The sequence below is a fragment of the Astyanax mexicanus genome, chromosome 21 (genome assembly GCF_023375975.1).
Source record: "Astyanax mexicanus isolate ESR-SI-001 chromosome 21, AstMex3_surface, whole genome shotgun sequence".
Taxonomy (NCBI): Eukaryota; Metazoa; Chordata; class Actinopteri; order Characiformes; family Acestrorhamphidae; genus Astyanax; species Astyanax mexicanus.
The window spans coordinates 41,481,226-41,504,929 of NC_064428.1; the positions used below are offsets into that span (position 1 = coordinate 41,481,226).

Here is a 23,704-nt window from a genome sequence, read left to right on the forward strand (position 1 = left end):
TCAAAATAAGTGTAAGAAATACAGCCTTTTTTATTTGCACTCTGTTCAAGCTTTTTTTATCTGGGGTTGCACATGCAATAAGGAAGTCTTTGTTACTAAAATAATACCTGATATTTATCTACTAAATATTGGGTTCTTCTCATAGTGTACATACTGTCACATATGTTTTCTTTTAGGTTTTAATTAAGTTTAACTAAGATTAACTAAGTTTGCTTTTGTTAAATGCAAACAAGTCTTTGGAAATTCCCTAATTCCTGATTGGTCCTCAGTAACTTTGCCTATGCCATGAATAATACTCATCATATTTACCTTTTACCTTCACGAAATGTATATAACCTGACCCAGAACAGCCAAGGTTACTCAACGCCTTTTCCATCATCACTGATCTGAAGATCATGGAAAGAACAGCCGTCCTCCTCGTGATCCTGAACCTTTGGACCTCTGGTCTGGGTAAGAGTAATCATGCAACCTTCTAGACGTAGATCTACTCTGGATTTATGGGTATATTTGGGTTGCTAGACCCTCTTTTAACCCTTACCTGATGTTACGGTTGAGATAGGTGTTGGAATAAAGTGCCGAGCAGATAAGAAGATTTATATTATGAATATATGATGCATATATTTAAGTGTATATATTATTTAATTAAATGATTTACTTATATGGATATAGATTGAGATTGTTTGAGATTAGAGTAGATAAAGGAGCAGCAACACAGCTTTTCCTTTCCTAAGAAAAACCATCAATGAATTACTGAGTGAAAATAATGGTTGGTTGGTTGGTTGGTTGTTTGGTTGATTGTTTGGTTAGTTGATTTGTTGATTGACTGTTTGGTTGGTTGGTTGGTTGGTTGTTTGGTTGATTGTTTGGTTAGTTGATTTGTTGATTGACTGTTTGGTTGGTTGGTTGGTTGTTTGATTGACTGGTTGGTTGGTTGGTTGTGTAGTGGCAAATTGAATGTGTATTATATGATTCTAAAAAGAAAAATGTTTTTTTATGTTTCAAAGGCAAGTGTGTCACTCTTTCCTCGACTCTCTGCAGCTCATGCGGTTGAGCGAGGGCGGAAGTGTCTCGTTCCATATAGATGTTATGTCACCTGTGACCTTTTTATGACTTTTGTTTCTGCTTGCTGAAATAATGGAATTTTCCAGACACCTGGCTCATAGGGTAAGAGGCGTTGTGAATTGTACCTAAGCGACCTCTTGGCCGTTCTTTTGTCAGAACACTGTCACTACCTGACAAGGTTCTCTTCTGCAGAATAAAGCTTTACCTTTTGATAATAGAGATTCTGAGTCTGGGTTTGATTCCTAGAATACAAAATTCCACCACAGTTGGTTGGTTGGTTGGTTGGTTGGTTGGTTGATTGACTGATTGGTTGGTTGATTGAGTGATTGTTTGATTGGTTGGTTGGTTGACTGGTTGGTTGGTTGATTGAGTGATTGTTTGATTGGTTGGTTGGTTGATTGTTTGGTTGATTGTTTTGTTGGTTGGTTGGTTTGTTGGTTGATTAATTGATTGATTGATTGATTGATTGATATTCCTACAGCTCTAAACTGCAGAGTGGTTCCAGGCAGTCTGAAGCAGATTGACGTTGGGAACGGTCAGGTGTTTGGAGTGAACTCAGCTGATGAGATCTTCACCCTCTACAGCGGCACCTGGACTCGACTTTCTGGATCTCTGAAGCACGTCAGTGTAGGACCTGCTGGAGTCTGGGGAGTCAACGCCAACAATTACATCTACAGACTCGATAACGGAGATTGGGTTCCTGTTAACGGTGAGTCAGAGACTTTTCTTACCATAGAGGGATGAATGTACACCCGCAAGAAAAGGTATGTGAATCTTTGGATTTAATAACTGGTTGATCCTCCTTTATCAGCAAAAACCTTAACCAATTGATTCGTCAACAAAAACATTAGCATGTGCCAGAGATTTCTGTATTCAGTCTTCAGCTGACACTCTAGGATTCTTCCTCACCTCATTGATCATTCTGCGCTGTGCTCTTACAGTCATCTTTACAGGACTTTACCACGCCTAGGGAGAGTAGCAACAGTGCTGATACTATCGGAATTCCACCTGTTTCTACTGGTCTTTTACCTGTTTTTCTTCCATTTCCAGGTCAGCTGAAGCAGGTGGATGCTGGAGGAACGGTCTCCCCAGCTGGAGTCAACATGTTCGATGACATCTACTGCCTTCAAGGGGGTCAAGGTGCTTCCTGGACCAACCTGCCGGGAAAGCTGAAGTACTACAGCTGTGGGCCAAACAGCTGCTGGGGGGTGAACTCAGGAAACCAGATCTACATTATGAAGGTGCGCCATTATTACGGTGTTAACCGACCAACTTGTCCTGTCTTGTCTTGTCTTGTTTTGCCTCAATAACCCTGGTGAGTATCCAGATTGAACTGGTAAATATGATCTGATAAGGGGTAAATCTGCTGTATTTCAGGGCGTGACCTCAAACACCTGTGCTGGTTCCTTAAAGTGGGAGCAGGTACCTGGATCTCTTTCCATGATTGAAGTTTCAACTGATGGAAAAGTCTATGGGGTCAATTCCATTGGAGACATGTATACCAGGTAAAATTTACTAATCTTGTTGGGTTTGGTGTAATTTAAGTGTAATTAATACGAATTATTAGCCTTTAATTAGAATATTTTAGAATATTTGTTGTGTGTAACGTTCAGTCTGGTATCTTTGCGTTTTTACAGGGAAGGAATTACTTCAGCCAACCCTACAGGCACCGGTTGGCGCCAGGTCCAGTTCGGCCAGAAAGTCAAGCATGTTTCCTACGATCTCGGGCATCTGTGGGTCATCGGTACCGATAACAGCATCATGGACTGCACTGAGTAAAAGTCCTACACTTCCTGTTCTACAGGGGTTCTTAAAAACACAATAAAATCAATTCTCAATTAATCAGTTCTTCATTTTCTTCCCCCTTTAATACTGCATTTAACCCATTTTTCCTGTACTGATATGAGTGCAATTAATCTTTTATTTGATTAAAATAAATGTGATTCTGGATGCACTTGTTGTCTGTTTTACTTTTCGCAAACAACAAAAACAATTTTTTCTAAGCAACGCTTTATTTTAAGGAATTTAATAATTTAAATAATACATAATAATAAATAATACAATAATTACAATAATTATAATATTTGATACAATAAAACAAAAATAAATTGTATGTTTGTATGTGAGTAATGCAGGTTAAAGAGTTTCACGCCTAAAATAACGATGAGAAACAATAAAAAAGCAAAAATTAAGAGAAAACATTATAGAAAAAGTAACTGCTGGAACATTGTCTGTGTGGGTTGTGAACACTAAAGCACCACTAGAGGGCGCCAGAGATTCAAATATAACCCCTTTATCCAGCTTATACTGTGAAGTAATCCACTGTGCTGCACAGTATAGAGTGGCTTGCAAAAGTATTCATACCCCTTGAATTGTTCTTTCACATTTTATCATCTTAAACCATCTTAAACCAACCAAAAATGTGAATGTATTTTAACATAATGAGATTTTAAGTGATAGATCAATACAAAGTAAAACATAATTGTGAAGTGGAATGAAAATACATGGTTACATGGTTTTCAAAATGTTGGATTGCACGCATTAGGATCTCGTTCTCACGCCTTAATTATTTTGTTCCCACGCATTAGGATCTTGTTCCCACACCTTAATAAGTTGTGAACACGCATTGTTCTCCACACTTCAAAAAACTGAAATTATCTGATTTCAAGGAAAAAACTAACCTTTTCCTCTTACTAAGCATTGTGTAAGTGTAAGATTGTTTTAGATATTTTAGAAATAATGATCTTATTCAGTCTTAGGGATTTTTGCTCTATTTTAGTTTTAATTCACTCATTTTGAGACTGATTAAAGCTTATTTTAAGAAATCTTACTAAGAAAAATTAGCTCACCCCATCTGCAGATTTTTTGCTTAACTTTTTGCTTAGCATTTACATCCCGAATTACATATATTTTGTCTAGTTTTTAGAGCGCTGATATAGAGCCAATCATCACCTGAGGCTAATTTCCAGATCCAACATTTTGTTGACTTTTCTATCGTGCCGGTAAGTTCACTTTAGCATCAGAAATAGTAAAGGTTGCACGTGAAGACAAAAAAAAAGAAATGAAGGAAAGAAAAAATACTGTTGAGCAGATAGAAAACAAGGAAAGTGAAAAGAAGTCTTGGGATTTTTGGTGCCGTTTACCCAGACATACAAAAGTTAAAACACTGTTAAAATAGGAAATTCTCTAAAACTCCTGGACATAGTGTACCAGAACCAGAATTAAAGAACCCTGCTCTAGAGTGCCCCTAAAGGTCTTAATTACCTGGATCAGATCTGGATGATTTGAGGGGGAAAGTAATTCTGAGCCAAAGTCCAAGAAAACTGTAACTAAGAAAAAGAAAATGTTTATATCTAAAGATGCTTCCGATACCCTAAAGGATATGATGACATAAAGCAATGTTTAATTTTGTGAGATCCATATCAAATACATCCCGGATCTAAAAGCTAAAGTAAGCACTGCAGGTAAAGACCTTTGTGGTTGATGAAGAAAAACACACAAGATTAAGACGGATGAAGGATAGTCAACAGATCTATTACTACTGTAATTTGCGAACATTGTTGAATGTGTAAAGCAGATTCACAAACCTTAAAGAACCTACTGACAGCAAAGCACTACTGCGAAATACGAAAATGCAATCCACAAAATGCATTGCTTTTCTGCAGAAAACGTGCAGAATATGTGAAAAAATAAAATGCAAAACCACTATTAAGCTCTATCTGAATGGGATTAGTTTCTCAGGGGGTTCTCTTTGAGGTAATTTTTTCTTTTATGGGGGTTTTTATCCTCTGTGATTTTATTCCCGTCCAGAACGATCATGTAGGTGTTTTTCTCAGACGTCCTCTGAGAAAATTACAGGCTGAATTATCTACTGTTTTTCTCTGAACTCCGTGCTCCTCCGGTAATTTTAGTCCCGTCCGGACGCACATCTCTGAGTTTCGTCTCCTCGCCTTTAATAAAATAGATATTTGTCCACTGCCGCGCACCGTAATTACACTTTGGGTGCGCCACGGTTTCCATGGAGATCCACGTTAAAAACACAACAGCGAGTGGAAATGGAGGAGCTACTGAACGGGATGTCATGTGATTGAGAAATCCTAAAAGCTCACTGCGGGAAACATTTCTTTTACCAGTCACCCCTCTACAAAGGTGCGACAGAGAGAGTCTGGTTTGACTGGGATTTATGGGACTGGGAGTGTTGCATAGGTGCAGCTGGTTGGCGCTAATTGTCGCTGAGGATTCTGGGAGTTGGAGTTTTAAGATCCGACTCTACCATTTCTTCCTCTATGTCTACCACTGCCCATCAAAAATGTTTTTTTGTTGAAAGGGCATCTGATCATGTAAAATTATCTGGACTAAACTCGGATTCCACATATTGGAATCACTTGCAACACTCTGTTCAGAGAAAGGATCACAAAACCATCTCCTGAAGAACTATGTCCTGTTGGTTACACCTCCTTCCCAAATCTAACCCACCCCATTCAACTGAATAAACTCTCCAGGACAGATTAGGTGGGACTGATTAGTGGTTGGAGCTTCTGAAGTTCTGCTGTTAGGTAGATCTTTTAGATGCAGGGTTGTAGAGCCCTAGTTTTGCATTAGTGTCTCGTTCCCATGGCTTAATGATCTTGTTCCCACACATTAGGTTCTTGTTCTCGGTCCCATGCATTCTGTTTCTTGTGTCAAAATGTAAGACACAAAATAAGGGATTTTTGCTTGATTTAAGTCTTAATTCACTTATTTTGAGACTTTGTGATTTAAGCTTATTTTAAGAAATCTTACTAAGAAAAAATTGCATTGGCAAATTTATTTGCTTAATTTTCATATACTGTATTTTTTTTTTTTTTGCCAATACATTTTTTGCAGTGCAGATGCAGGGTTTTAGACCTGATTTAGAGCCAATCATCACCTGAGACTAATTTGCCAGAGCCAACATTCTGTTGACTTTTCTATCATGTCAGTAAGTTTGCTTTAGCATCAGAAAAAGTAAACTTTGCATACAAAAAACACAAAGGAAACAAAGGAAAGAATAAATACTGAATAAATAAAGTGAAAAGAAGTCTTGGGATTTTTGGCGCTGTTTACTCAGAGATACATTTAAGATAAGATAACAGTGCAAACAACATCGGGAGGGTTGAGGATGAAGAGCAGACGTTCAAAAAGATCATGATCTGCAGTGGAGATGCCATTTATAAGATCCAAAAGGTACTAAAATAAGAGTCTTACTGTACATTATCTACAGGTTTCCATCTTATGATTGTCTTCAAAAATGATATATACAATGGTGGGAAACAGTATTTCTTTTGTTTTTGCTTTTTTTTGTCTGATACTGATATTTTTTAGATAATGAAACAAACTTTAATTTTAGACAAAGACAACCGGAGTAAATTTAAAAAGCATTTTTTTAAAGGAAAAATAACTATCCAAAGCAATCTAGACCTGTGTGAAAAAGTATTTTTCCCCTAAATCTATTAACTTGCTTGTTCCACTCTTGGCAGCAACAACTGCAATCAATCAATCTTTACTGATTACTGGTAACGAGTCTTTCTCATCTCTGTGGAGGAATTTGGTTCCGCTCTTCTTTACAGATTTACAGTTTTAATTCAGACACTTTGGATGATCTTTCAGCACAAACATCCTGTTTAAGATCATCCACAGCATCTCAATCAGACTTTAACTAGACCCTCCTAAATCTTCATTTAGTTTTTCTTTTAATCCACTCAGAGACAGTGAACTTTAGAGGTTTGTGTGTTTTGGGTCATTGTCCTGCTGCAGAACCCAAGTACTCCTGAGCTTGAGGTCAGTAAGGAACAGATGGACGGATTCTGATTTTCCTTCAGGATTTTCTGATAAACAGCAGAATTCCTGCTTCCATCTATTACAGCAAGTTAAAGCAGCCCCACACCATCATAACACCATCCTACCACCACCATGTTTTACTACGTTCAGTATGATGTTCTTTTTCTACAATCATTAGTTGTGTTAGTTGTAGTTATCAGTGTTTTCTTATTATTGAATCATTACCACTGATCTTAACTCAGGGGAGTGAGATCCTGCAGTTCTTTAAATGTTGTTCTGGGTTCTTTTTTATGGATCTCCTGGATGAGTTCTTCATGCGCTTTTGGAGTAATTTCAGTCAGCCGGTCACTCCTGGGAAGATTCACCAGTGTTCCATGTTTTTTCTCCATTAGTGAATAATAGTGAATCACTGTGGTTCTCTGGAGTCCCAAAGCTTTAGAAATGACTTTATAACCTTTAACGACTAATAGATGATTGGTGAACTGTTATACTTTTTTTTAGATTGGGGGTATTTTTGAGATTTTTTATCTGCTTCTATTTAAGTGATTTCTTGATTCTACAGGTCTGGCAGTAATCAGGCCTGGTTGTGACTAATGAAATTGAACTCACAGTTAATTTATGGTAGATAAACACTTTTTTTTCAGTGGTTTGGATAGTTCTTTTCCCCTTAATAAATGAAATCATCATTTAAAAAGTGGTTTTACTAATTACTCAGGTTATATTTGTCTGATAATAAAGTTTGTTTGATAATCTAAAAAATGTAAGTGTGACAAAAATGCAAAAAACAAAAGGAATCTGTAAGGGGAAAATACTTTTTCACACCATTGTTTATGAAATGAATGTACACATTTTATGTGTATAGTTCCCTGTTGGTATTAAGAGTGTGGTAATGTTTTTTTATTAATATTAAAAAGGCAAACAAAGCGTCATTAGATATCGCCACACCTGATTGGCCTTCCCAGAGTCTGCTCCTCCTTCATGAAGTGTATATAAACTGCCCCAGTGCAGATAAGTGTATACTCACTGCAGTTTATATCAAAACCAACACTGATACTTTCTGAAGATCACTGATCTGAAGAGCATGGAGAGAACAGCGCTCCTCTTCCTGATCCTGAACCTTTGGACGACCGGTCTGGGTGAGTGGAAAACCGAGAGAGGGTGCTTTTCATGGTGGGGGTGCAGATTCAGACACTACTATAGTGCTGAATTCAGAACCGCCGCCATGAAAAGCACCCTCTCTCAGGAGAGACTTCAAGTGACGATTATTTTTCCTTATTTCTTACGAGTCAGCGTAGCTTAGAACAGTATCTTGGGTATTCACATTTCTAAGTAAAGTTAAAGCCAGGAGGACGTGGGTGCGCAATCCCGAGAGAGGGTGCTTTTTCTGGCGGGGGTGCTGAATTCAGCACAACACCAGCTGTACACGCGAGGTAAATGATGAGAGCAATGAATCAATCACAATCAATAACAATATACTGCAATAAAACGGATTTTAGATAATGTCTTGTTCTGCTAACAGACTGGGAGGGTTGTCTTATAAAGTAACTTTTCTTTAATAAAAGAACAGCATCATAATTTTTTTTTTTTTTAGCAGACAAAAATAAAAAAGCAGGACCCAATGCTGCTGTGTTTTTTTTAAAGAGTGGAGAAAATGTAAATATACAACAGAAATGACATGCCAATACATAATAATAATAATAATAATAATAATAATAATAATAATAATAATAACCAAATCTGTTGTTATATTATTTTAAATATTAGGTGATAACTGATCTTTTTTGTCGTGTGTTTATTGATCCCCTCGGGGGCCTCTAATTGTTTCTAATAACAGTAAATGTAATGTAGAGTAACATATTTAGGTTGTAAAGTCAACTTTGGTTGGATTTAACTAATAATAAACAGAAGTACAAAAAATCCCAATCCCATTTTATCCCTTACCCCTACTACTTACCCACACCGAGGGGTAGGGGTGTCCTGATTCTTGTTAGGCTGGAGGGGTATGTTAGGGGATAGGGGTTTGTTCGCCCTTCATATGGAGATTTTTCAGATTCAGCACACTTTAAACCGAGGGGTATGATGGGTACCAAAGAAACCCACACATGTATTTCAGTATTTTCCTTGTTAACAGTGACGATTAGCTCTATATTACCATGGTTTATTGTGTAGTTTCAATGTTTTATGGCCGAATTCTTCATAATAAGTATAAAAAAGATCGCTAGTAGTTTGTCTAACTTTCCCGTTCCACCTTAAATGGTGCAACAGACGGCAGGGACTGCAGCATTTAAGGCGGAATGGAAAAATAAAATAAATTAAAATAAAAGCTAATCAAAGCTAATTTTAGCTTCCCATTACAGAGTTAGGAATTAAGGAATGGACAATAATATTTAATTCCTGCATTTTAATGAAAATCTCACCCCTTTCTGAAGACAGACGATAAAATACGGGATGACTGGTTCGATTGTTTAAAATGTGAAAAATCAATAAATGAAAGTTAAAAAGAGGCAATTTTTTCTACTACTATTCTAACAGCTCTGGAGTGCAAATTGGTTCCAGGCTTCCTGAAGCAGCTTGACGCTGGGAATGGCCAGGTCTTCGGAGTCACCTCATCAAATACGGTCTTCACCCTCTACGGTGGCGCCTGGACGATGATTCGTGGATCTCTGAAGCACGTCAGCGTAGGACCTGCTGGAGTCTGGGGGGTCGATTCAAGCAACTTCATCTACAGACTTCAGAACGGAGAGTGGGTTGTTGTTGGTGGTGAGCTGGTCTTTTTGTCTTTGAGTACTTTGATTTTACCAAATAAATAAAAACTCTGGAATATAATCAAGAGGAAGATGGATGATTACAAGCCATCAAATCACCAAACTGAACTGCTTGAAAAGATTTTTGCACCAGGAGTAAAGCAGCATAAAGTTATCCAAAAGCAGTGTGTAAGACTGGTGGAGGAGAACATGATGCCAAGATGCATGAAAAAAACTGTGATTAAAAACCAACCAGGATTATTCCACCAAATATTGATTATTTCTGAACTCTTAAAACTTTATGAATATGAACTTGTTTTCTTTGCATTATTTGAGGTCTGAAAGCTCTGCATCTTTTTTTATTTCAGTCATTTCTCATTTTCTGTAAATAAATGCTCTAAATGAGAATATTTTTATTTGTAATTTGGGAGAAATGTTGTCTGTAGTTTATAGAATAAAACAACAATGTTCATTTTACTCAAACATAAACCTATAAATAGCAAAATCAGAGAAATTGATTCAGAAACTGAAGTACCCTCTTCAAGTTACACTGTTAGATATTTAACTTTCTGTTCTTTCTGTTTCTACCACTTCACCTGATTTCAACTCCAAGGCCTCCTGAAGCAGGTGGATGCTGGGGGATCGGTTTTCGCAGCAGGAGTCAACATGTACGACGACATCTTCTGCGGAGTCGGCTGGAAGACGCTCCCCGGAAAGCTGAAGTACTACAGCTGTGGACCGTACAGCTGCTGGGGGGTGAACTCTGCAGACCAGATCTTTATTATGAAGGTAGAACAGGTCTACTGCAGCAGAGATGCACTGTAATTAAGTAGAATTACTTCACTACTGTACTACTGTAGTAAAAAGTTGTATCTGTACTTTACTGAGGTATTATTTTTTTCTCCTACTTCTACTTTTACTTTACTAAACATTTTCACACATGTGTGTAGTTAGTTGGTCCATCATGGATATTGGGTTTGTTTTCCAAAATAAATTTCAGATTCAAGTGAATAAATAAACGTCATTTCATTGTTTAGGGTGAGCAGTTAATAATTTATACTGAATTGTTCATATGAACAATTCAGACCAGATATCGAAGTTTCAGGAGGGTATTTTTTGGATAGAAATATTTTAAAATGTTTTGATTTTACAATAGTGATATAGATCAACTAGTGACCTTTTATTCTGAATTTGTTAAAATATTCTAATGGCTTGTCGTTTAGCTTCTTTTTTGGGTAAGTTTGCTTAGATGCTTAATTTAAAACTTCATGTAAATTTACTTTTGCTTTTGCTACCGCCAATTGTGAGTGTCCTTTACAACAATATGATATTCAAACGTTTTAATTTTATCTGTAATAACTACACAATACTTGTACTTTTACTTTTAGTACTTGAGTAGAAAATGTTTAAGTAAACTACTTGCAATACTTAGAAAAACTTTAGTACTTCTACTTGAGTATGAACTTTAAAAAACACTTCAACTTCTACTCGAGTCACTTTTTTTGATAGTGTACTTTGCAGTTTTACTCAAGTCTCAATCTCTAGTACTTTATACATGTCTGGTGTTTTCTGCCACCAAAACAGCAACACACCAGAAATTTACCTGAACACACCTCACTAATATTTTAACGACGCAGGTGCAAGGTGCGAAAATAAACTGTTGGTGGGGTGCAAGATAGCAAAGAGCATCAGAACAAGCCATGCACAGGGAGTACGATAGACTAAAAAACAAAGACTTAACAACTAACAAACAGCAAGAAAGGATGGCAAGGTCTAACATATATGACGTCAAATAAAGTAACTAAAGATAACAAACCAAATATTAATAAAATATGAATCCCCTGTGTTACAGGACGTAACTTCTTCTGCCTGTGGCGGCTCCCTGAACTGGGAGCATATTCCTGGAGCTCTTTCCATGATTGAAGTTTCCACTGATGGAAAAGTCTACGGGGTCACTTCCAACGGAGATGTGTTTACCAGGTACATTTTACTAATTGCTGCACTGACTGTCAAACAACCTAGTTGCACTCAGAAGTAATCAATCAGCAACAGTAACCAATATTGCACTAAATCTCTGGAGGAAGATAGTCTGTGTATGGGTATTATGGGTACAGAGATGGAATGGCGATATCAACAACTTTCTTAACCTGACATGCTGTTTTTTTGCAGGGACGGTGTTTCTCCGAGGGCCCCTGCCGGCACCGGGTGGCGCCATATCCCGATCGGTCGGGCAATTAAGCATGTTTCCTATGACCTCGGTCATCTGTGGGCCATCGCCAAAGATGACCAAATCCTTGAGTGCACTGAATAAATTCAGAGATGCCTCCTCTACAGTCCTAAAGCTCAGATCAGACCTGATTACTAAAAACGCTTTAGAATCACCTGTTTTAATTTCCTTTCCATCTTTGCATTTAATCCAATATTTCCACTAAATCCAGGTTGAAAAGCAGGCCTACTAAAACGAATGTTAAATGATTTTTTTTATTAAAGTATGCATGATCTTGGCATAATGAGTTGTGCGTGTTCTTTAACCAAACTCACGTTGGTACTTCTCTCACTGCATTGTTCCAGGAGTTTGTAAAGTTTGGCAGAGGGGGATTATGTGCAGGCTTGTTTTTCAGGAGTTCAAGGTTCAAGATATTCTGGACAATAACTTTAAGTCTCCCAACATTGAGGGAACTTCGCAGGTTTGGGGATGAACCCTTCCTGTTCCAACATGACTACTGCACACCTGTGCACAAATAAAACTCCCATAAACACCATAAACACACTCCTAAACACGGTGGAAAGCCTGAAACAGAAGAGTTGTGTGACAGCTCTTCTATGGCCCTGTTACTTCAGTTGAACACTATGGCGTGATGTTAACTCACTGTCTGATTCTCTACTCTGGCCTTTATTTGATCCTCACAAACACAAATAAACCCAATGATCATTTATCAATGATCTGCAACAGCATTTAAGTCTCTAAAATAAGAAACAAAAGAAAACATCGGACATAAGCATGCATTTTCATGCTCATTCCCTAACATGTAGTGTTTTGGTGCCAAAACAGACGTAACTCAGCGCTGGCAAATTGGTAACTAATTATTAGACAAATTAAATAATACACGCTAAAAATACACAGAAGTGTGACAATAACTGATATAAAACCTCACTTTGCCACCAACTTGTCCCAAAAATACATACAGCTCTGGAAGAAAATAGGAGAGCACTAAAAAATGGTGAGTATCTTTGATTTTACCAAATTAAAAACCTCTGGAATATAATCAAGAGGAAGATGGATGATCACAAACCATCAAACCACCAAACTGAACTGCTTGAATTTTTACACCAGGAGTAAAGCAGCATAAAGTTATCCAAAAGCAGTGTGCAAGACTGGTGGAGGAGAACATAGGTTTACATATTCATGACCTCAGGAACCCGTTCAGCCAACAGCAGTTCAGCCTCGGTCTGCTGGAGATAACTCGGCCAGGAGTGTGTCCACTAATCCCGGCTCATACATGTGACCTCACGGCCGTGTGTGTGGGTGTGTGTGTTTATCTGCTTTGAGAACTACTTTAAATCTGCCACAGTCTGTCACACACACACACACACACACACACACAGCGAGCAGGAGAGTGTGTGGAGACGAGGACGATGGCAACGGTGGGACAGAAGGTGGTTCTGATCACCGGATGCTCCTCCGGAATCGGGCTGAAGATCGCAGTTCTCCTCGCCAAGGACGAGAACCAGAGATACCACGGTTAGAACCCTGTTCACTATCAGTGTGTGTGAGTGTGTGTGTGTGTGAGGCCTGAATTTACCCCAGGCCATTCGTTTCAAGTTCTAGATATTACCTCGATACGTCTGAACGCACCCTTCAAAAGTAAGGTTCTTCATGGGTAGATAGATAGTATAATATTCTATATACAGTAGACCTCAGTTTAAAGAAGCACCTCAATGCTTAATAAATCTCTAGATAAAATATCTAGAACCACTTGTAAAAGGTTCTGTGTGCCAGATGCTTTTTTTAAGCATTGAGGTAGTTCTTTGAACTGAGGTCTACTTTATATAGAATATTACACTATCTATCTATCTATCTATCTATCTATCTATCTATCTATCTATCTATCTATCTATAAATGGTTCTATTCAGCAAAAAAGTAAAACAGTTAGTGATGTTGGGTAACATGGTGGAAAGCTTCAAGACTAAATTAAACTAAAACAGTTCTAGATATCAACCGGTTAAAATCAGGTGTTCTAATGTAATATTCTACATATTCTACAGGTAGACTTCAAAGAACTACCTTAATGCTTAAAAAAACATCTGGCACACAGAACCTTTCACAAGTAGTTTTAGATAAAAGGTTCTTTCTTGTTTAGTAAAAGAGGTTCAAAGAAAAATTTCAGTGACTGAAGCAAAGCATCTGTACCATGATTCTTTTAGGAAACTGATGTCGAAAAAGACTCTACTTTTATACTTTATATTTTATTGTAGTTTTATTCGGTTACAACCGGGTGTTGTGATGTGGTTCAAACTTCTTTAAAGTTTGTGAAGTGAGGTGAAGAGCGAGGACACATGTTTGCTTCTTTAGCAAAGTGTTTCTATATAAAACTCTACAGAAGAATCATCTGAATGCCTAAAGCAAATAATCTGTGCCATGGTTATTTTAGGAAACTGATGTAGAAAAAGACTATTTTTATTATCTATCTATCTATCTATCTATCTATCTATCTATCTATCTATCTATCTATCTATCTATCTATCTATCTATCTATCTATCTATCTATCTAGAAATGGTTATATAAAGCAACAAGTTTTCAAACGGTGAAAAAAGTAGTGAGTAATAAAAAATAATGTTGGGTAACATGGTGGAATGCTTCAAGACTAAAATTATACTGAGTTCTAGATATCAACCGGATAAAATTGGACTTTGTGATTTAAAACAGAATGTTTTTTAAAGTTCTTTGAGATGAAGAAAGAGGACACATTTTTATATCTTTAGCAAATGCATTGGTACTGTATACAACTCATCTAAAGAATAATCTGAATATTTGAACTGGTCTTTAAGAAATCCTTAAACCTTTTGTTTAAGAACCTTTTAAATGGTTCTAGATAGCACCACCATTGCTATTCAAAGCTAAGCATCTTTGTAACTTATAACATAACAGAGTTACATCACCGAGGGTTTAAAGCATCAGTGGTTATAAAACATATATATAAGAGTCTTGATCCCTACTTACCCCTAAACCCCTAATCAGGTCCAACAGACATGTCCATCAGATATACTGTCCATCAGACAGCTCCCATTAGATTGTTCCATCAGACAGGTCCATCAGTTGTAGTTTCTATCAGACAGGTCCATTAGACAAGTTCATCAGACAAGTCCATCAGACAGGTCCATCAGCTGTATTGTCCATCAGACAGGTCTATCAGACAAGTTCATATGACCGGTCCATCAGTTGTAGTGTCCATTGGACAGGTCCATCAGACAAGTTTATCAGACAAGCTCATCAGACAGTTCCATAAGCCAGGCCAAGTTGGTGTGTCCATAAGTTATACTGTCCATCACACAGGTCCATCAGTTGTAGTGTCCATCAGAAATGTACACTCTAAAAAACAGAGGTACGATATGAGTACTTTTTTGTACTCAAAGGTACACTCTTCATAATTGTACTCTCAAAGGTACAATATTGGTCTTTACGGGGTCAGATTTGTTCCCTCTGAAGTACAAAGTAATTTCTAACAGCAATAAGTACAAATTTGTACCATCTAACCAGCCAAAAGGTACATTCAGTATTCTGTATCACTGCACTGATAAACAATATATATTTTAATTGCACATTTTTTATTTGAAAGCCAGACAATTTTGGATCATCAAGTTTTTGAGCCATATTCAGTTGATGATAATGTTTATAATCTTTATAATCTTTACTTGCACAAAAACCATGGGTACAAAAAAGGACTTTCACTGAAAGGTACTTTTTTGTACCTCAGTATAAGGTACAGCCCCAGCGACAAGCTTTGTACTCTTTTAGGTACAAATCTGTACTTACATTTCTTAGTGTGTAGAGCAGGTTTAATATCCCTGCAGACTGCTGAGGTTTTAATTTTAAAACCATTTGTGTGTGTGTGTGTGTGTGTGTGTGTGTGTGTGTGTGTGTGTGTGTGTAGTGATAGCGACGATGAGAGATCTAAAGAGGAAGGACAAGCTGCTGGAGGCAGCAGGAGATACGTACGGCAAAACGCTGTCCCTTCTCACCCTCGACGTCTGCAGCGAGGAGTCCGTCAAACAGTGTATAAACAACGTCAAAGACCGGCATATAGATGTCCTGAGTAAGTAAAACCATACCTGATGTACTGTTCATCACACAGGGTCATCTCAGGGTTCATCACAGGTCCATCAAAGGTTCATCACACAGGTCCATCCTCCAGATCCTAAAGGGACATTATCCATCAGTTATGGTGGTGGACAGGGTGTTACTCGGTGGCTCCCTCTGGAGTACAAAGACTTAATTGCACCTTTAAAAGCGGCAGTTTGAAAAGACTAAAATAGAAGCTACTACCAGTTAATCCCAGACTGGGTTATTACTGACTCACTGATCCTCTTTTAACCACACACACACACACTTACACACACACACACACACACACACACACAGTTTTTAGGTTTCAGTAACAGTGTGGGGTAGTTAATATTGCAGTGTTTATGAGGGTGCAGTAACAGTGTTGGGTATGTGGTGTAGTTAATAACGCAGGAATCGGACTGGTGGGGCCATTGGAGAGTATCGGGATAGACGAGATGAAGAAGGTATTTGAGACAAATTTTTTTGGAGTTATACGAATGATAAAAGAAGTGATGCCCGATATGAAGAAGCGCAGATCTGGACACATCATTGTCATGAGTAGCGCCATGGGACTGCAAGGTGATCATTATTATTATTATTATTATTATTATTATTATTATTAATAAAATGTGCAAAATTTGCAAAATGCTAATTGTTTGTATGTATTGTGTGTTTGTGTGTGTAAGGTGTGGTATTTAATGATGTCTACGCTGCCTCTAAGTTTGCGATGGAAGGATTCTGTGAAAGTCTGGCTGTTCAGTTGCTGAAGTTTCATGTCAAGTGAGTCCTCAGTTCTGTTGAATCAGTTTTGATTTATTTGTGTTTAATGCGTAAAAGTTATTTTAGCTGTTTTGGTCTCCGTCCTGTGCAGGATGTCCATGATTGAGCCCGGTCCCGTCCACACAGAGTTCGAGATGAAGATGTTGGAGGACGTTTCTCAGAAGGAGTACCCAGGAGCTGACCCAGACACTGTCCACTACTTCAAAAAGGTCTACCTGCCATCGTCTGTGGACATCTTTCAGACATTGGGACAGACTCCAGATGACATTGCCAAGGTCAGCTGACTACAAGTTTTATCTGTGTGAATGAACAATATATTACAGTAAAATAATTAAAGTTAATTTAAACCAGGCAGGACAAGGAAGTGCTGCAATCTGGTGGAGACTGTGTTCCTGGCAAACCCTTGCTGTGTGTGGGTGAACATTATCCTGCTGAAACATGCTGCTATCAGTTGGAAGTTCTGCATTATAGAAAGCAGCAACACGTGTATCTGCAGGATGTTCTGCACAAATCGCTGAGATCACTGTTCCTCCTATTACTACTAGGGGTGACTGACTGTCACTGTATGCGATGCTCCTCAGATCATTAATCACACATGCAGTTTACACTGTGAACTCTTCAGTCCACCTCAAAGGCAGGACTAAAACAATCACCACAAGGCTTCATACTCAGGCCCGAACGTTGTTGGATCCCAAGCAGAATCAGAAATTTGACACTAAAGATGACGGTTGCTTACAATTGTAGTCCAGCCTAGATGTCAGGGTTATCTAGTCCAATGATGCACCCCCTTTCAAAGTCGGTCAGCAATGCAAAATGTCTTTGAATCATAAACGGCATGCAGTGGCGCAAAAAGGGGGTATGCAGCGTATGCTACGCATAGGGGCGCTGCACTAGAGGGGGCGCCAAATCGATGCCGGAAAATAATTTATAGTCTGCATTTTCTGTAAGAGCTTCTGTAAGGGCTAGTAGGATCCAACTGATCTAATATAATTAACTGGGCTGAGCCCCAGATTTTTACATACCCAGGCAACGCCCCTGATAATACACATCAAAAAACAGCACTAATCAGGCGCCCATCCACTCCTACCCCATCTACCCTCCTGCCACTTCCTTTCAAACACAGGCCCTTGAGAACACGCCCCATAGAGAACGCGCCCAGGCATGTTTGTTTTTTTTCATCATGGCGCACCTGCAGGACAGGTGCTGTATTTACAATATAACGGATCATAACAAGCAGGTAAGTAGATGGTGAATCATAAAACTAATATATTATAGAACAGGGGTTGCCAACGCTGTTTTTTATATTATATAACTGATATTCTGAATCTAGAAATAGAATCTATGATGTACACCACCCAACCTTACCCTGAACCCTAATTCTCCACCAGGTGCTAAACCTGACATTTACCTTAACCTTTTCCTAAACCAGTTCCTAAACCTAGCACTCCACCAGGAGTGAAACCTAACCCTTACCTTAACCTTACCTTTAGCACTTAACTTATCCTAGTGCTCCACCAGGTGCCAAATCTATCCCTTACCTTAAGCTTACCCCTAACCCTAAATCTAAACCTAGTGCTCTACCAGGTGCTAAACCTAACTCTTACCTTAAACCTTAAATCTAGTTCTCCACCAGGTGTGAAACCTAAACCTTACCTTAACCTTACCTTTAGCACTTAACTTATCCTAGTGCTCCACCAGGTGCCAAATCTATCCCTTACCTTGAGCTTACCCCTAACCCTAAATCTAAACCTAGTGCTCTACCAGGTGCTAAACCTAACTCTTACCTTAAACCTTAAACCTACTTCTCCACCAGGTGTGAAACCTAAACCTTACCTTAAGCTTACCCTTAAACCTAAACCTTGCTCTCCACCAGGTGCTAAACTTAACCCCAACCTTACCCTGAACTGCAAACCTAAATTTACCTCTCCGAAGTCATGGTCCTGAGGAAACATTACTTGCTCTCTCCCTCTATAGTGTACCAAAAAGGTGATTGAGGCGAGTAATCCCCGGTTCCGGAACCTGACGAACCCGCTGTACACACCCATCGTGGCGTTGAAGATGGCAGATGAAACAGGGGGGCTATCAGTCAATGCCTTCTACCACCTGCTCTTCAACCTGGGGGGACTGATGCACATCAGCATGACGGTACTCAGGTGGATGACCTGCGGGTGCTTACGCAGCCGGACCATCTCACCCAATTAACGAAATGAGCTGAGAGACAGTGAGCCAGCAACCAGAGGATTACCGGGGCTGCATCCAAACCTCATGGTTATTAGGGTATTAGAAACCTTGGAGCAGTTGAACAGCATTTTTCTTTTGTTTTATTTGTGCTAATAATGTATATTCTGAACAGACTGTTCTGGTAAAACCTAATTAACTGACTTATCAATCTACTCAGGCTTTAGTAGAGCTTAGTATCCTTACTGCCATATGCCGATTCTAAAGCAAATTTTTTTCAAGTGTTTATGTATTTGTTCTTCTCATTCTAGATAGCAAATGAACCAGTAGACCTTACCAAGAATGTTCTAATACAAAAATGTTGGAATTAATGCTTATTGAGATTTTAAGTGATTATAAAATGTTATTGATGAACAATGCTTATACTTAATGCTTATATTGTTATTATTATTATTATTATTATTATTATTATTATTATTATTGTATTATTATTGTTCTTCTTGTGTTTTTTCTGGTTGTGCATTTAAAATATCCTCCTACTGCTGCCTCATTATGACTGGACCTGATGTTCTTTAGCAATGTTAGCTAGCACAGTCAAACAATTTACATTGAATGTTCAGCAACAGATTCAACTTTAATGTTGTATCCAGACATGTAATGTAGCAATGTAATTTTCAATTGTCCATTGTTTTTTCTGGGCACAATGAAATTATAGTATATTTGTGTGTTTATCGTTGTATTGTACAGTATGGGTGTATTTCAGTGATTTGCATTTTGTACTGAGTGTAAAATTAAGTAAATAAAAGTGAAAAAGACCATAAGAAAATGTACAGTTTACAGACTGGCCTACAGATTGTGTACCAACATAAAGGGTGCATAGAAATGCATGAGCAATGACGGGTAGAACACTTAAAATGGACTTCAAATGAAGATGCTTTTCAAATTCTATAACACTTTTCAATGTGTTTACAGATTTAATAATCAAGGCATAATCAATTGTCAGTTTATCAGAGAAGAAATTATTATATCTCTTTATTTTCAGGCAACGTAAGGTCTAAATATCAATGACTCATCATCACTCATTCATCTTTATTTAAGTTGTGGTTTACACTGAGGGGGACCACATTTCCAATGTAGCAGGGAACGAGTAAAAACACAACTTAATTGCTAATTAAGATCATCAGTACAATCCAAGATGCTGTTATCTAAGGTAATGAGCCACAGGTGTCCGCCATCATAGGAAACGTGCTTTATTCTCTGGTACAATGGGAGTTGGCGCCACTTAGTGCCAGCAGGATTGATTGAGGAAACACCTTCCCTGCAAAAACAAAACAAAAAAAACATGACAAACCGGTCATTATAGATCTTAGCAGAAAACAAAGCATCTCCTTACATTTAACACTGGTTTTCAACACACCTAATCCAACAAATTAGCTAATTAACAAGCCCTTCCTAACATGGTGAGGGAATAGTCAGATCATTGTAAACATCAGCAAACACCAGTTTTCTTCCAAGCTGCTGCAAAAACTGGAACATCTGACCTAAAATCCTGTATTGTTAACCCCAAATTCACCCTACACGTGCAGTAGATGCTTTCATCGTGTTAATTATTAAGCCTCTACTACATAAAAGTAAAAAACGTTCCACAAAAGTACCTTTCAAAGAGATCTCCATTGGAATTGACTCCATAGACTTTTCCATCAGTTGAAACTTCAATCATGGAAAGAGCTCCATCTATCTGCTCCCACTGTAAAGAGCCACCACACTTGGTTGGGGTCACACCCTGAAACACAGCAGATTCAGAATTCAGAAAGAGCTTAAGGTAATAATTTTTATTCATGAAAAACTGTGTACCTTTGTTTGTATCAATGCCCTAAAATGACCTCATAGAAGGTCCTACTGCTCCTTCTGCTCCCTCGTTAAGACTGGACCTGATGTTCTTCAGCAATGTTAGCTAGCACAGTTAGCGTCAAACATTTTACATTTAAAATGTTCAGCAATAGGTTACACTTTAGTGATGGAACTGGAAATGTAATGGAAATAAATAGAAATAGAAATAGTCACCAGCCAGGCAGAATTTGGGATAATGTCACAGGTTGTTTTCCATATAATATCTGGCAACCAGGGTGTGGAAACAGGCAGCCTCTGACAATTGTCACATTATGCTCGGCTTGGGCCAATTCCCATATTATACTTGGCCAACAGGTATGTGATCCAGCATTTAAGCCAGACTTTTTGGCAAATTGGGACTAGATTCAAACCAGAGATGGGTTAATGGAACTGGAGCCAGACTGGCTTTTGCTGTCTGGGACAGTTCTAATCCCAGGGTTCATACAGCCATGAAAGCCTGGAAAAGTCATAGAATTTGAAAATAGTAATTTTCGTTCTGGATAAATTTAGGAAAAATACCCAGAAAGTTTAGGAAAAGTCATGGAAATTTGGTCTACAATCTTTGTGCTTCAGTTTATCGATGGAGAAAATCTATTTTGAGCTACAAATACATCAGCTCAGAGTTAATTCAGTAATTTAGCCTCTACACAATGGAGCTCTCAGGATATGAAACACATTTTAATATTAAAGATTGTAAAAAATTGTAAAAAAAAAATCATGGAAATGTATTGGTTGAAACGGGTATGAACCTTGTAATCCAGTTAAACAGCCGCAGTACACAGTCCTAATAGCCAATTAAATAATCAATGATTAGTGAAGTCTGATAACACTCTAATTTTGATTGAGCAAGAGAAAAGAAAGGATCTGTCAGTGACTGCACCTTCATAATGTAGATATTGTCTGCAGAGTTCACCCCCCAGCAGCTGTAAGACCCACAGCTGTAGTACTTCAGCTTTCCCTGGATATTTATCCAGCTACCTTCAGCAGGAAGGCAGTAGATGTCATCATTTGAGTTGACTCCGGCTGGGAAGACCGATCCTCCGGCATCCACCTGCTTCAGGAGGCCTTGGAATTGAAATCAGACAAAATACATTTCACCTAAATGTCCCAACACAAGCCTCTAAATCAGGGGTCACCAACATGGTGCCCGCGGGCACCAGGTAGCCCGCAAGGACCTTATGAGTAGCCCGCAGGCCTGGTCTAAAAATAGCATTTTTGTTGCTATTCTTTTTTTTTTTAAATCACAGTTGCATTGATGTAATTTTAGATTATATTACATTAATATTAGCTTAGAGATAGCCTATAGTTTATATATTATTATACAATATAATGTAATATAATATGTAATATTATATTAAAATATAATATAAAATGTAAACACTTGCAGAGATTTATAATAATAGTGTTGCCTATTGATATCTGTGTCTTCACATAGATGAATGTCATTAATTATTAATAATAACATATAATTAAAGGTAAATTGAGAAAATTTGTAATTTCACGAGTGTGTATCAAACTGGTAGCCCTTCGCATTAATTGGTACCCAAGAAGTAGCTCTCAGGTTCAAAAAGGTTGGTGACCCCTGCTCTAAATGATACTACATGCCTAGTTCAGGTGAAGGACACAAAGACCAGCTTACCTCGGACAACAACCCAATCCCCTCTCTGAAGGTTTAGGATGTAATCTCCTGCACTGACTCCCCAAACTCCAGCAGGTCCCACGCTGACGTGCTTCAGAGATCCAGGAACTTTTGTCCATACCCCAGTGTAGAGGGTGTAGATCTCATTTGCTGAGTTCACTCCAAACACCTGACCGTTCCCGGCGTCAATCTGCTTCAGACTGCCTGGAACCACTCTGCACTTTAGAGCTGTAGGAACAGCAGAGGAAACCACCATCAGAAAGGAATGAGAACCAACTATCTACTTCAATAGCTCCAACATTCTAAGAATATCCAGAAAACTTGAGAGAATTAACCTTTTAAAGTTGACTCTTTCAGAAAACGCTCTACTAAACAAAATTGCTAACGTTTTATTCAGCGTGTACAAGAAACACAAACTTAACAGTTCCCAACTGAACCAGGAGTTTTCACACCTGTAGATGTTTTTGGTTGTTTTCCCTGTTGGTTTGGTTTAAGGAATTTTTTGGTGTAGTTAGTAGGGTATATTTTGTAGTTTAGTTTTAAGGAGTTTTCATACCTGTAGTTTGTTTCTCTGCTTGTTTTAACCTGATGGTTGAGTAAAATGAAGTTTTTAAACCTGTAGTTTGTTTCTCTGGTTGTTTTTCTCTATTTCTTTGATTTAAGGTGTAGTTTGCAGTCTAAAGTATGTTTGTAGTTTGGTCTAATGGATTTATTTTACAGAGGTTACAGAGAACTTTACAGGAACATTCAGCATCTCACCGAACCCAGTCCCCATTAAAAACACACACTTACCCAGAGAGGTGATCCAGAGGTTCATGATCAGGCAGAGAGTCAGCAGAGTCCTCATGGTGTCGGTCAGCCCTGAACTAACACTTCAGTGACTTCAGATTTTAGAGAGTTATATACTGATCCTGTTTGTTGCAGACCAATCAAGACCAGTGTAGCAAGAGGAGTAAAGGTCATACAGCAAAATCTAAACAAATAAACATTTCTACTTTCCCGTAAGTTATCACATTACTTCCTGAAGCAAAGCAAAGTCCAGTGTTATTTACTTATTTATGAAGAACAATTATAAAAATCATAAAACTTAATTTATACAATATAAATTCTTATAAATTCTTATAATTCTTATAAATTCTTCTTATATAAATTTAATTATCAAGCGATTGGAAGCACTATGTTCTGATGTTTTCTTTAAATCGTCTGAATGATTTGCAATTTATGCTCAGATTAAATTCCCAAGAAAAGAGAAGCTATAATGTACTTTTAAAGCAAATAATAAATA

At 38.0% G+C, this 23,704-nt stretch overlaps 4 protein-coding genes across 4 annotated transcripts; 3 read left to right on the forward strand and 1 right to left on the reverse strand.

Annotated features, from left to right (window-relative positions):
• Positions 1 to 329: 329 nt before the first annotated feature.
• LOC111193493 (fish-egg lectin) lies at positions 330 to 2,917 on the forward strand. The gene is made up of 5 exons (XM_022674426.2): positions 330 to 450; positions 1,544 to 1,771; positions 2,113 to 2,303; positions 2,440 to 2,567; positions 2,700 to 2,917. Exons 1-5 carry the CDS (start codon positions 396 to 398, stop codon positions 2,839 to 2,841), a joined length of 744 nt encoding a protein of 247 aa, XP_022530147.2. The 5' UTR covers positions 330 to 395; the 3' UTR covers positions 2,842 to 2,917.
• Positions 2,918 to 7,825: 4,908 nt separating this feature from the next.
• On the forward strand, positions 7,826 to 12,115 carry LOC103030548 (fish-egg lectin-like). The gene is made up of 5 exons (XM_022674381.2): positions 7,826 to 7,997; positions 9,394 to 9,621; positions 10,219 to 10,394; positions 11,458 to 11,585; positions 11,775 to 12,115. Exons 1-5 carry the CDS (start codon positions 7,943 to 7,945, stop codon positions 11,914 to 11,916), a joined length of 729 nt encoding a protein of 242 aa, XP_022530102.2. The 5' UTR covers positions 7,826 to 7,942; the 3' UTR covers positions 11,917 to 12,115.
• Positions 12,116 to 13,168: 1,053 nt separating this feature from the next.
• LOC103026594 (retinol dehydrogenase 8-like) lies at positions 13,169 to 19,720 on the forward strand. The gene is made up of 6 exons (XM_007241224.4): positions 13,169 to 13,347; positions 15,760 to 15,921; positions 16,332 to 16,511; positions 16,619 to 16,712; positions 16,804 to 16,987; positions 18,687 to 19,720. The coding sequence occupies exons 1-6, from the start codon at positions 13,242 to 13,244 to the stop codon at positions 18,912 to 18,914; spliced, it is 954 nt and encodes a 317-aa protein (XP_007241286.2). The 5' UTR covers positions 13,169 to 13,241; the 3' UTR covers positions 18,915 to 19,720.
• Positions 19,721 to 19,886: 166 nt separating this feature from the next.
• On the reverse strand, positions 19,887 to 23,321 carry LOC111193492 (fish-egg lectin). The gene is made up of 5 exons (XM_022674425.2): positions 23,212 to 23,321; positions 22,420 to 22,647; positions 21,661 to 21,845; positions 20,546 to 20,673; positions 19,887 to 20,208 (listed from the first exon to the last, which is right to left on the reverse strand). The coding sequence occupies exons 1-5, from the start codon at positions 23,264 to 23,266 to the stop codon at positions 20,058 to 20,060; spliced, it is 747 nt and encodes a 248-aa protein (XP_022530146.2). The 5' UTR covers positions 23,267 to 23,321; the 3' UTR covers positions 19,887 to 20,057.
• Positions 23,322 to 23,704: the final 383 nt, after the last annotated feature.